The following is a 12,052-nucleotide window of genomic DNA, read 5'->3' as shown; positions in this document are numbered from 1 at the left end:
TTGTCTCGTTGTTACATTACGATCCTAGGAGACTTTTTTTTTTTAGTATTTTTTCTCTACATATTATTATTTTTATTTTCTGAAGATATTTTATTAAGTATTTCTATCAGTGAATCTAATTGGGATAAAACAAATATTGCTAAAAAATTGTTAAAAAAACATTTTGCATATATTTTTGTTGCTTGAGGAAATGAGGATGATTTTCCTAATTTCGGGGAGGATTTCTCTATCAGTCTTGGGGGGATGGGCATCCCTGTGGGAAAGCATCAGTTTAAATTTAGCTAATTAAAAATAGCTAATACATTTAAATATATGTATGTATATGTATATATATATAACAATACACAGACACACATTTTGTAGATACTGTTTGATTGATATTTTTTTTCTTCAAATGTGGAATTTTGAGATCTATTATAACAGTGTACGCGTATGAGGCATGCTATAACCAATCCTCATTTAGCGTTTCCCTGCCATATTTACCTAATATTCCTAACTATGTTGTCTCAGTATTCGATATCATCTGCCGAAAAGTTTACACCTTTTTATTATTTTTGAAACCATGGGATTACTTTGCAATAAATTTTATTTGAAATAATGGTTGGGATGGAATTTCTTCAGCAGCGGGTGCTAGTACCCTTTCCTCCATCAAAACTTCCGCGTTTCGTTATCCGGTCTAGTACTAGTAATATCAAGAATATTAATTCATTAAAAAAATAAATATTTTGGCGAATATCAAAGAACACAATTTATGAAACAAATACAGGGATGCCAACTACTCCACTTTCTGCAAAAGTTTTAACATATTAGTAGTGAGTTAAATAAGTAAAACTTACAGTGAATATATCATATGAAGGCAATAAAAATGCCTTCTTATGATACTTTGAATTTTTGATGTGTGGTGGTGGAAAAATTACTAAAAATGAAAAATACTAAATTAAAAATAGCTTCGTTGCAACTAGAAAATATTTTTTTACATAGCGAAGCAAGTTGGCATCTCTGCAAATATTTACTTAACAATGAATAAGTTTTCTTTCATTTTAAGAGGACAAAATTAACAACCCGTTCAAGTTAAGATTTATCTAGTTAGCAATAATAAATCTCGAAACCATAAACTCCCAGACCGTCGCCAATAGCCCATTGTGTAGCTCTAGTGTGATGTAAATTAAGTACGTATTTACCTTAACTAACCAGGAGCCTTGGTTCTCGCCCACAAACTCACCGCGGCTTGGGAGGTGGTTGACGGAAATCAAATGCGTCTTGTCATTTGGTTTGCACCTTAGCTAAAATCATTAAATGATATCAGAGAAAAAAAATCCCCCGTCCTGATAATTAGAAGTTCAGAAATGAATAAGAAAGAACTCAAATGTTTATCCTATTGAAAATTCAAAAATCGCTTGAAAATTTTAAAAATCGTTTTTAATAGGTCAACAAAGTTACATTTTGTATCTGTAAATGCTACCATTTCCCCACAACATTTCGACATAGACAGATAAGTAAAAATCTTATTTTATTAAATGTAGTTTTTGTTTAAATTTATGCAATATATTACATGGTAATATTTTTGGCTGCAATATTTCAAACAAGCATCACGCGTTTAGAAGCATTAAAAAGGATAATTCTGTTTTTGTATTATACAATTAGCTTTAATTTTAGTGTTGATAAACGAATGCTCTAAGAAAGGTGATAGTTGTTTACATAAAATAATTGACTATAAATATTTTTATTTTACAAACTTGTTGGTACAGCTGAGAGAATAAGAAGAATGTGATCGTCTATCGAGTTTTCTTTTACGTTCCTCTGTCTTAAATTTTTCAGGTAAGGTAAAATTTTGAACTGTAATCGTTATCGATTTTTGTGCGTTTATTTTATCCTTAAGTTTTTATAGTGGTGTCAAAAGTATCTATGCAATTATTTTCAGTATATTTATAATTTTAAAATATATTTTGACGCAAAAAGAAAAAAAAATTAGTCTTTGTGAGTGTGTCATAGCGAAGTATATAATGCGAGATGAATAAAAGTATTTTATTTATTGAAGGTAACTAATCTATTCCAACAAATCTTTTTGTTTTTAAAATTAATAATAGCACTGGTCGACAGTGATATTGTTAAGTGTAGCTATTTCCCATGAATTTCACTGAGCTTCAGGCAAATGGTTAGAAAAACTACATGTGTTTTGTAATTAACTACAATTATACTTAATTTCAATGGCTATAACCATAATTATATTTTTTAAAAATGTAGTGATTACTAACTGCTTCAGAAATGTAGTCACTACATATCTACTTTTAGGAGACATATTTTCAATTTACAAAATATATCTATTATATATGTCAATTTACAAAATATGTCTATATATTAATAGTATTTAATCATGGTAAGTTTTTAAAAAATATCTAATCCTATTTTATATAAGGCGAGATTTTATATAAGGAAAAAAATAAGCATAAATTTTTACCCTGCACGTGACATAAAAAATAGAAATTTTTTATGAAATACTGAAAATTTGGTTTGGTTACTTTTATTTAATTTAATTTACAGGGTGTACTAAAATAAAATGTCCCTAAAGCAGTCTAAGTAATAAAAAATATTCCAAATTATTTTTTTTATCAATTATCTGCATGACAATCGATTAAGTTATTACATGAAAGTTCAAACTTTCCCCATTTTCATTTATGATGAGAAACTTATTACAGTTGACACGCACTGCTTCTTCTAGAACCTGCATCAACCGTTCTTGGAATTTCTCGACTCGCAATCCTTTTATACTCTAATCTTAGAGAGCATATACCCCTTCATAAAATTATCAAGTGGATTTAAATCTGGCAAAAGAGGCAGACTACTGTTCTGTACTGATGATCGGGGATTTGCGGGCAGACTCTGAGTCTTGTTTGCTCTTCGAATAAATCAGAATCAATCAAGTGCTTCTTCAAGACAATAGGGACATAGAGGAAAGAAGAAGTCCAGCTTTTAGGATGAGTAACTAACCCTGAGAACTGGTCAGCTCTGTATGCTATACCAGAAAAACAACTTACAAGGTGAGCAACATACTCAGATTTAACAGAGCATCATATGTAATACTAAGATCCAGCGCATAAGAAGTGAAGTGACTGTCAGGAGGCGTCACGTGTGAACCGGTTGTTGGGCAATTCTACATGTATCTTTGGGTACGCTACCTTTTGCAACGCCATTTTATTCTTTCTTTGTCAAAATATGTTAGCATATTTTATCAACATTTATGATATAAATGATTTCGCAAAGGAATATCTTTATTAACAGTACAGCACCGCTTATCAATAGTGTCAAAATGTAGAGCAGACCAATATTACATAAAAATAGAAAACTTTTCTTTTTCTCTCCAACCCCTATTGAGTTGGAAACCCCTTTCAAGAACTTCAGCTGCTGTGCCTCTAGAAATTGTTTTTTTTTTCCTTTATACACAAGGAACACACCAAAACCTTGTAGGACTGGTTTACATTATGCCTACGGAAGCTAACCTTCTTCCCCTATATATATTCTTGACTTGTTACAAATAGTAATCGGCGTTGATTTTAATTCCTTGATCAACAAAAAAAAGCTTTCCTTTTCGGAAAATCCTACCCAATGCCATCACTTTTGATGCATTTTGGTATTGTTCTATTGTCAACTTATCTTTGGGTTTAAGTTTTGCTGCATAAACATGATCGTTTTGTTGGTTGTGACTCTGCAGTTGGATAAAAAGTTTTTCACCCGAGAAGAAAATATCCTGTGTCGACGTGCTCATTTTAACTCTAATTTGCTTTTGTGTGCTGCTAAGACCGTTGTTTTTTTTTGTATGGTTTCAGCTGTAAATCTTCGTTGATAATGACATATGCATCTTTTTTTGAAATACCACAAACTGATAGACATGGATTGCGCCTAATTCTTCCTCTAGGCTTTGATCACGTTCTCTGTCCAAACCGTTTTTTTTACTGCCCCTCTATAAATTGTTTTCCAGTGCTTCTGGTTCTTTTTAGAGTACGAAAAACCAATTTCTAACTCGTTTTAAACTTTTTTACTCTCTTGAAAATTTTCTAAGGTCACAACTTTTTCATATTAATATTTTGAATAAGCTTTCGAATGATATTCATTTCGACTTTATAAATTTAGACTGCATGTTGAGTCACAAAGAAATTCATATCTTAAAGTGAATTTAAAAAAAATTCATTAAAAACAAAACAAAAATGAAACTGATCAGTATGAAGCTGTGCAAAAATTAGGGACATTTATTCCAGTATACTCAGTAATAAATGTGTAAAAAAGATAATAAATAGTACTTAAATTTCTTTTATATACTTCATTTAATGCAGAATATCGATTCTGAAACTTTCATAACTAATATTTTGAGTTTACTTTTTATATTAATATCAAGTTCACGACAAATTTTTTTTTTTCATTTTTAAAGAAAAAAAAAAAGATGCTAAATTTTAAATACTCAATATATTTTGGGTTATTTACTATTGATGTATCACAGTCCTACAAATCCTACCTCAGAACTACGAACGATGATGTACTGATTAATGATTTTTTTATTTTTATTGATTGTGAAGCCACAGAAACATTAACCGAATCAAATATTTTGGACAGTGCGAAAAATAAAAACAATATAGCAATAAATTGTGCGGAAACAAAGATGAAGACGGAAATGATGATGAAATCACCAAACCTTCATATGATAAAATCATTTGAAACAATATAGTAGTACATAAAATTACACAATAGTACATAATATTTTACAAGATAACGATGTATCAATTGCTTTTTTAATTATGTCTAGTGTTTGTGAATTTAAAGCCTGTTTTGTGTTGTTTAAGTATTTGAAATGATGATTTTCTATTTAACAAATTTTCCGTATAAGGAACTTTTTATCGGCTACTTCGACAAATAGAGATCCGACTGTATATATAACTTTCCGCAGAAATTTATTTCTTCTTCAATTTCTTTTAATTTCTTCTCATTTCCGGATTTGTTTGTAACTTATTTCATGACTTAGAACATAAAACAAAGGTTGTAAAATTTACGTCAGTCAAGTCAGATGATCATTTCATTTAAGGTTACGACTATGAGGACAACTATTTCTTCCATAGGAAGGTAAAAATCATATTTATTTATGATATTTTTATAACTATTATCAGCATTTATTGCATTATGATCATAAAATTGTACGCTTAAAAAATCTTGCATCATATTTTTCAAAATATTATACTAAAATAATTAAACGGCATTGTTTAAAATACTATATATTTATTTTTTCGGACGTAAGGTGGATTTACAATTTTCGATCGCCATCTTTTTTAGGCAGTTTCTCAAGTATTAGAGTTAACTATATATTGAACTAATAAAATAAAATTTAGCAGAATTGGAAATGCTTTTCTTTTGTTTAGGAATAATCAAAATAAATTTTTTTTTTTAAATTTTCATATTTCTTTGCAAATTTAAAATATAATATTCCTATAAAAGACAAATTCTGTTATTTAACAGAAAGATTAGTAAAGCTGTCACTCACGTTCTCTGTTATACCTTTCTTTGGCATTATGTTTCTGTTAAAAATTATTTCAATTCATATGATATCCAAAACAGAACTCTTTTATAGTATTTAAAAGCTTTTTTTTACAAAAATAAACAGTCTTGATGATCTTACACTGTAAACCAGTATTTGGTGCAAAGTTTCTCATTATCCCAAAGTTTAGTTAAATAAAATATCATTTTATTTCAGTTACTCCATAAATTGTGAAGTATGATTGAGAATTATTTTCATGGTGTAATTGACTGGACCAAAATTTGGTAAAATACACTAAACTTTGACGGTGATTGTAAACTAAACGATATTTGTTTACGACGCCATGTTTTCTTTACAACTCGGTGTCAGTGTATCAGGACAACTAATGCAGATTGTTTCAAGTTTCTACTTATTTAGTTTGGTAAATGGCTTATTTGCCTGAATTAAAGTTAATTTCTTTTATGCATCCTTTTAAAATTTGGTTGGCTGTATAAAATGGCTAGAGGTATGTCATAAAATAACTTATTGCTGGTGCAACCTTTTTTTAATTTTTTTATAAAAGACATACCTTTATAAAAGAAAAAAAAAGAAAGAATGAAAATTGGCGTTTTGTTTCTTCAAAACACCTACACTATCTAGCCATTAATGACCGGACACCCCTTGAACGGCAGGTGGACTCGTCCTGGCGGAATAAATACGGAACCTGTGGTGAGGGAGAGACCATTCGCAAGCAGGCGATGGCCATACGTGCGTTAACAGTGAAACTGAGTGGACGGCGAGAGCTGAATGAGGCGGAAAGGGGCATGATCATAGGCGCCCACCGATTTGGTCATTCCATACGTGCCATCTCCGACAAGTTTCAGATACCACGGTCAACAGTTGGTGACGTCGTGTTGAAATGGGAACGAGAGGGAGTGATAAAACCGCAGTCCCGACCCGGCAAGCCCAAAATAATGTCCAACAGGGATCGACGATCTCTTCGACGTGTAGTGAAAGCAAACCGACAAATGTCGTTGGACACTGTCGCTACCAACTTCCGGGCTGCATCTTGTAGTGTTGCCAGTACACGTACCATTCGTCGGGAGCTGATTGCACAAGGATTCCATGGATGAGCAGCATCACATAAGCCAAACATCTCTCCATCAAACGCCCGCCACCGATTTCAGTGGTGCAGAGCACGTTGCCAGTGGACAGTAGAGCAATGGAAAAGCGTTATGTGGAGTGATGAGTCACGCTACATGTTGTGGCACTCTGATGGACGGGTGTGCCCCTGGCGAATGCCCGGAGAACGGTACCTACCGGAGTGCATTGTCCCCACTGTGAAGTTCGGCATTGGAGGAATTATGGTGTGGTCCTGTTTCTCATGGTTTGGCCTTGGACCCTTGGTGTTAGTGCGTGCAACCCTGAACGCAGAAGGTAATGGAGACATCTTGGACAATTCGGCGCTTCCCACTTTGTGGCAACAGTTCGGTAATGGCCCGTTTGTGTTTCAACACGATAACGCTGCCATTCATAAAGCACATGCCATCACTGACTGGTTTGATGAAATGGGGGTGCAAGAGCTTGACTAGTCATCCCAAAGTCCCGACATCAATCCAATTGAGCATCTCTGGGATGAGTTGGAGCGCCTGTTGAGGGCCAGACCACAACGCCCCAAAACCACCACTCAACTCTTCGCCATGCTACAGGAGGAATGGCGGGCAATACCTGCCGCCGTGTACCAGCCCCTAGTGGATAGCCTTCCTAGAAGGGTTAAAGCTGTGATTCGGGTGCGTGGCAGCCCTACGCCCTACTGACTTGATACTAGCACCTCATGTATCCGAAATGAGGGGTGTCCGGTCATTAATGGCCAGATAGTGTACTTTTGGTGCTATCTTTAACTGATATTTGAAGCCAGTAAAAAACCCAAAGTAGAATGAAATTGAACTCCACTTCAGGTAGCCAGCAAATGAATACTAATTTTTGGTGCTACGTTTCTCGGAATTTTTAACAGTGTATTTGGCATTTTTGGTTTGATACTGATGAGAACAGTTTTAAGTAAAAGTTTTTAAAAACAAATAACCCAGTTTTCATTTTTGCTTATTACAGCGCCATCTGTATATGTAAATATTTTAAACACCAAATTTAAATTTTTTGCATATTTCTGGAGATATTGAATAATTTCCATATTTTTTGGACACTCTGAAGACACCAAAGGTTTCAAAAATTGTTTTTTCAAAAGAATTACAAACTAATAATAATAATAATAAATAACTTTAGAAACATAATATGCCAGGTGATCCGTAATGACCACCCTTAAAATAAATTTTTTCTTGTGTGCACATAAAAACTGATTATTAAACACACCTCTAAACTTCACCAAGTAAGTTTTTTCATCACACCCTTTTTTATTCTACAGTTTACTGTTTTGTGACACCCCTTTGCTTTTTTCTCTTCATTTTTTTACGAGGATTCTAAAGTTTTTGATTACGGTTAAGTTCGTGTATCTGAATGCAGAACTTTATAAATACAATCCCTGGCCAAATTATTAGACGCACTATAAGATTTTATGTAAAATCTTAATTAACAGGTGATACTATACAGCTTTATTGTTTTTACGCGGCTGAAACTGGTTTACACTTGATTACGTTTGTATAACATTGTAATACAAATTGTATTGTACATTGCATTGGTTAACATTGTAATACAATACGTTAAAAATAAATACAAATAGAAAGCATATTAAAAATCTCTTGAATTAAAACCCATTACATGTTTGTTTAAATATAAAAGTATTGCATATAAACTCGTGCAAAACATGGAATTATTAAAAGACGACAGTGCGTCTAATAATTTGGTCAAATTATTATAATATACCAATATAATATCTGATATAATAAATATTCTATATTTGTATAATATATCGTCTAGTTTATCCAATCGTTGAATTTATATTATCTATCGTTTAATTGAACCAATTGATACACGATCGTAAACAAGTGCAAACCGGTTTCAGTCGCGTCAAAACAATAAAGCTGTATAGTATCACCTGAAAATTAAGATTTTACATAGAATTTTATAGTGCGTCTGATAACTTGGTATATGAGAAGATTTGATACTCGAAGATGGCTCTTTTACACATGCAAGGATATTTTTTTTTTTCATTTAGAAGATGAACGATCCTAAAGATTCCAAAAAGTCAGAAGAAATGCCTAATTATGGTGCTGTTTCTGATTCTAAAAGTGATAAAAAGAGAAAATATAACTCAACTCAAAAAGTATCTCTTCTTGCTCTGGCTATTGGAGAGTTCTGTGCTGGATCTCTTGCTTCATTGCAAGCTCCATTCTTTCCAGCAGAGGTAAGTGCCATTTTAATAACGCCAATATAAGTTGTCAGAGCTGCGATGGCTCAGGGGAGGTTCGTCTTCCAATGAGGTGAAGCGGGTTCCCTGCGATGACTAGTAGAGACGAATTCCGGCTAGCACCGACCACAGTGCTGACGAAAAACATTCTCAGGGGTAGACGGATCACGGGTTAGAGTCTCCTTGCCGTAAGGCTAACCTTGAGAGATTTTCGTGGCTGTCCTCTCCGTGTAACGCAAATGAGGGTTTGTTCCAGTAAATTTCTCCCAATCGTTGATCCAGGAGTTCCTTTGTCTTCTGGATTGTGTTCAAAATGACAAGGCTACGGAGTTGAACATTAGTTGTCGTAAACCAAAAAATTGGATCGGCTGTTCAACGACGTTTATAAATGATCAACCTGTCAAACGATGCATTCACATTAACCTTTTTATTTTTTTAACAGTATGAGTCATATGTATTATTAACAAAGAAGAATTTATTATTATCAATCAGGAAATATTGAGTTCGAATTAGTGTTGATGGAGTAATGCAGAGCTTTATTATTAGCATTATTGAAAAGTTCATAACCTTCAACATGTTACTTTGCCCTTGTCATGTTGTTACCCTTGTCTTCTGGATTGGGTTCAAAATTACAAGGCTGAGGAGTTGAACATTTGTAGTCGTAAACTCTAAAAATAGGGTCGGCTGTTCAACGACATTTATAAAATTAAATATAAATTGTCAATCTATAGTTTTTTGTAAATTCCCCTCTCAAAAACATTTATGTTTAAGTAATAACCTCCTTAAATTGTATTCTTATATTTTGTCAATTCTGTTTTTTTCTTCATTTCTGCTGGTTGTGGTTTATATTCATCACTTGCAGAAGTATTTTTTTCTTTCAAGTTGAATCAAATTTTGTTTGTATAAATTAGAATACGATTTGTGTGACTAGAAAAAAAGAAACGTGGTGGAGTGTTAAAATCATATTAAATTATTTTATTCTCTGACTTTTTATCGATATTCACATTATCGCTTTGAATATTTGAAATATCCGATTTAATGTTAATTCATTTAATATTTTAATATTTATTTAATATTATAATTTCCAATTAGGATATATTAAGAAAAAAGTTGTGAATATCGAGAAAGTGTGCACCAGTTAATAGCTCTTAACCTTTAAAAAAATTTCAGTGTGGGAAATACCGGGCAATGGTCAACATATTTCTTCTTGGTTATTATCCAGTCATAAGTAATAATAACCGGTTTTACCAATAACGACTATGTCTTCTGGTAAATGTGTGCACTATTGAATTTTTTATATACTCCCCGGTATTCCCTACACAGGTGTTTTTAAAGAGTCATTGCCTCATATTATCCCAACAATAATGTTTATTATGGCAAATTTTCATTGCCCGGTATATATTTCCCAGGTGTTTCCTTCACTCATGTTTATTTATCTCAAGATTTTTATGGTTAAATGTCATTGCTCCGTATTCCTTTACACACTAAGAAATAAAACTTTTGACGATTCACCAATCTTTAAGCAATATTATGCTAATTTTAAGAATTATTTCGTTACGAAATCAAGTGATTTGTGACAAAACGCGAACTCTGTTTCGTGAATTGGGAACCTCATTGCAGTGCATTAGGGGAGATTTTATTATTTTTTGCTTGTTTTTCAACATTAGGCTCCGATTGGATGTATAGTGATCAGTGAGCTGATCTCCTGGTTCTGTGTTCGAATCCCGGTCAGAGTCACGGATCCTTCTCTCCTTGTACTCTAAAAATTTGGGTCAACTAATAGGGTGCCCCTGAAAGGTCAGCACATCTACCCTTCTGATTCCCGAATGTCAATAATAGGGGTGGGCACTGGAAAAAAATTTTATCTCTACTTGTGTTCTAGTATTAATTGAGATCTATATTATATGTTTTTTCATGGTTATATTTCCTAATGAATAGAATAAAAATCTGCGAGAGAAATTCTTAATTTGACAAAAGTAGAATGACGATATATTTCTTTACTTTTCTCGAATTTCGTTTCTTGAAGAAATGAAGATAGTTATTTCGTCACTTTGACAAAATATTCGCTCAGAACATATACCAGGAAAAGGTTTCGTCAAAAGTAAAATCTAAGTATCCATTTTTTACAGTGTACTTGATGTTCCCTAGACTGATAAGGCCATTGTTCGTTATTATTCAAAGACTAATGATTTTTATAGTTAATTATCATTGACAAGTACATAAATATATTACATTGTCCGGAAATTCATTAGGGGAACAAATTCATTAATTTCGGTTTTCGCAGTTCATAAAAAAGGAAAGAGATTGTGGATTCTTTATGTCCCAAATCAATATTATTCATCAATGTCTATTTATTTTCAACTTCTTATGGCGAGATCCTTTTGGTGTCTTCCTATGGAGAAGAGTTCTGTATCTATTAAGTAACCAAAAAAAATTTCTTTTTGCCTTATATTTTACTGAAATTTATTTTGTAGTAATTAATTACCACTTTTTATTTTTAAGACTCTTAGTATATTTACATTTTTTTCAGTAGATTTTAAAAAGTTTCAAAAATACTAAAAATTTTAGGAGGTAAAATCAGGTAACAAAAATACATTTCAAAAAATAAAACCAAACTCAGATATTCTAAAAGAATAATTTAATTTTATAAACAGCCCTAGGGTATTCACATACTTTTTCTTAAATTAATATGAGGAAAAAGGGTCTGAGTTCACTTCGTTTAGAAAATTAGAAATAGTTCTATTTATAATTTTAATTCAAATAATTAATTGTAAATTGTTATATTGAAAATAATTACAGGGGGAGTATGAATGATTTAACCAGTGTCAAAGGATTGTTTATTTACAAGTATTCGATAAGTTTTAATTCAGATAATTTATTATATTTAAAATAACTACATGGCTGACCTAATCCAATTTTAAAGGACTGTTAAGTTACTGTTAATTACTGAAAATGCGAAGATCGGTGATGTACGGAAAGATTTGCATTCCTCAATTTTCTGGTATATGCTACAAATGTATGATGCGTGCACCCATAAATTCCCATCTTAACGGTAAACCAGTTTTGTTATGTAGTACCAATGACTTTTAAAAAAAGCAGTGATGTGTACTTACGGTGTTGTTGGCATTGGTGCTACATAAACTTCATTCTTCCCAAGTTGGCATTGAAGGTATTTAAAATTTGTTCTTCTAGCG

The 12,052-nt window shown here is 32.3% G+C and overlaps 2 protein-coding genes across 7 annotated transcripts in view; both read left to right on the top strand.

Annotated features, from left to right (window-relative positions):
• Positions 1–1,480: 1,480 nt before the first annotated feature.
• LOC107455839 (MFS-type transporter SLC18B1) overlaps positions 1,481–12,052 on the top strand; it is a 57,576-nt gene continuing 47,004 nt past the window's right edge. For 2 of the 6 annotated variants that reach the window (XM_043044666.2, XM_016073551.3), the window contains exons 1-2: positions 4,970–5,109; positions 8,667–8,855. In XM_043044666.2, coding sequence (XP_042900600.1) covers positions 8,716–8,855 — 140 coding nt within the window. In that variant the 5' untranslated portion in view covers positions 4,970–5,109; positions 8,667–8,715. Of the gene's footprint in view, positions 2,039–4,969; positions 5,110–8,666; positions 8,856–12,052 lie in introns of those variants that run through there. The other 4 variants (XM_016073552.3, XM_043044665.2, XM_016073553.3 and 1 more) reach the window with 4 other exon arrangements.
• LOC147801851 (uncharacterized) lies at positions 6,256–6,630 on the top strand. Its single transcript, XM_087154515.1, has one exon. The coding sequence runs from the start codon at positions 6,256–6,258 to the stop codon at positions 6,628–6,630; it is 375 nt and encodes a 124-aa protein (XP_087010641.1).

The sequence above is a fragment of the Parasteatoda tepidariorum genome, chromosome 11, assembly GCF_982258835.1.
Source record: "Parasteatoda tepidariorum strain Cologne lab strain chromosome 11, Ptep-v5.0, whole genome shotgun sequence".
Taxonomy (NCBI): domain Eukaryota; kingdom Metazoa; phylum Arthropoda; class Arachnida; order Araneae; family Theridiidae; genus Parasteatoda; species Parasteatoda tepidariorum.
Note: the sequence above shows the minus strand (reverse complement) of the source record. Positions and strands in the feature narration are given on the sequence as shown.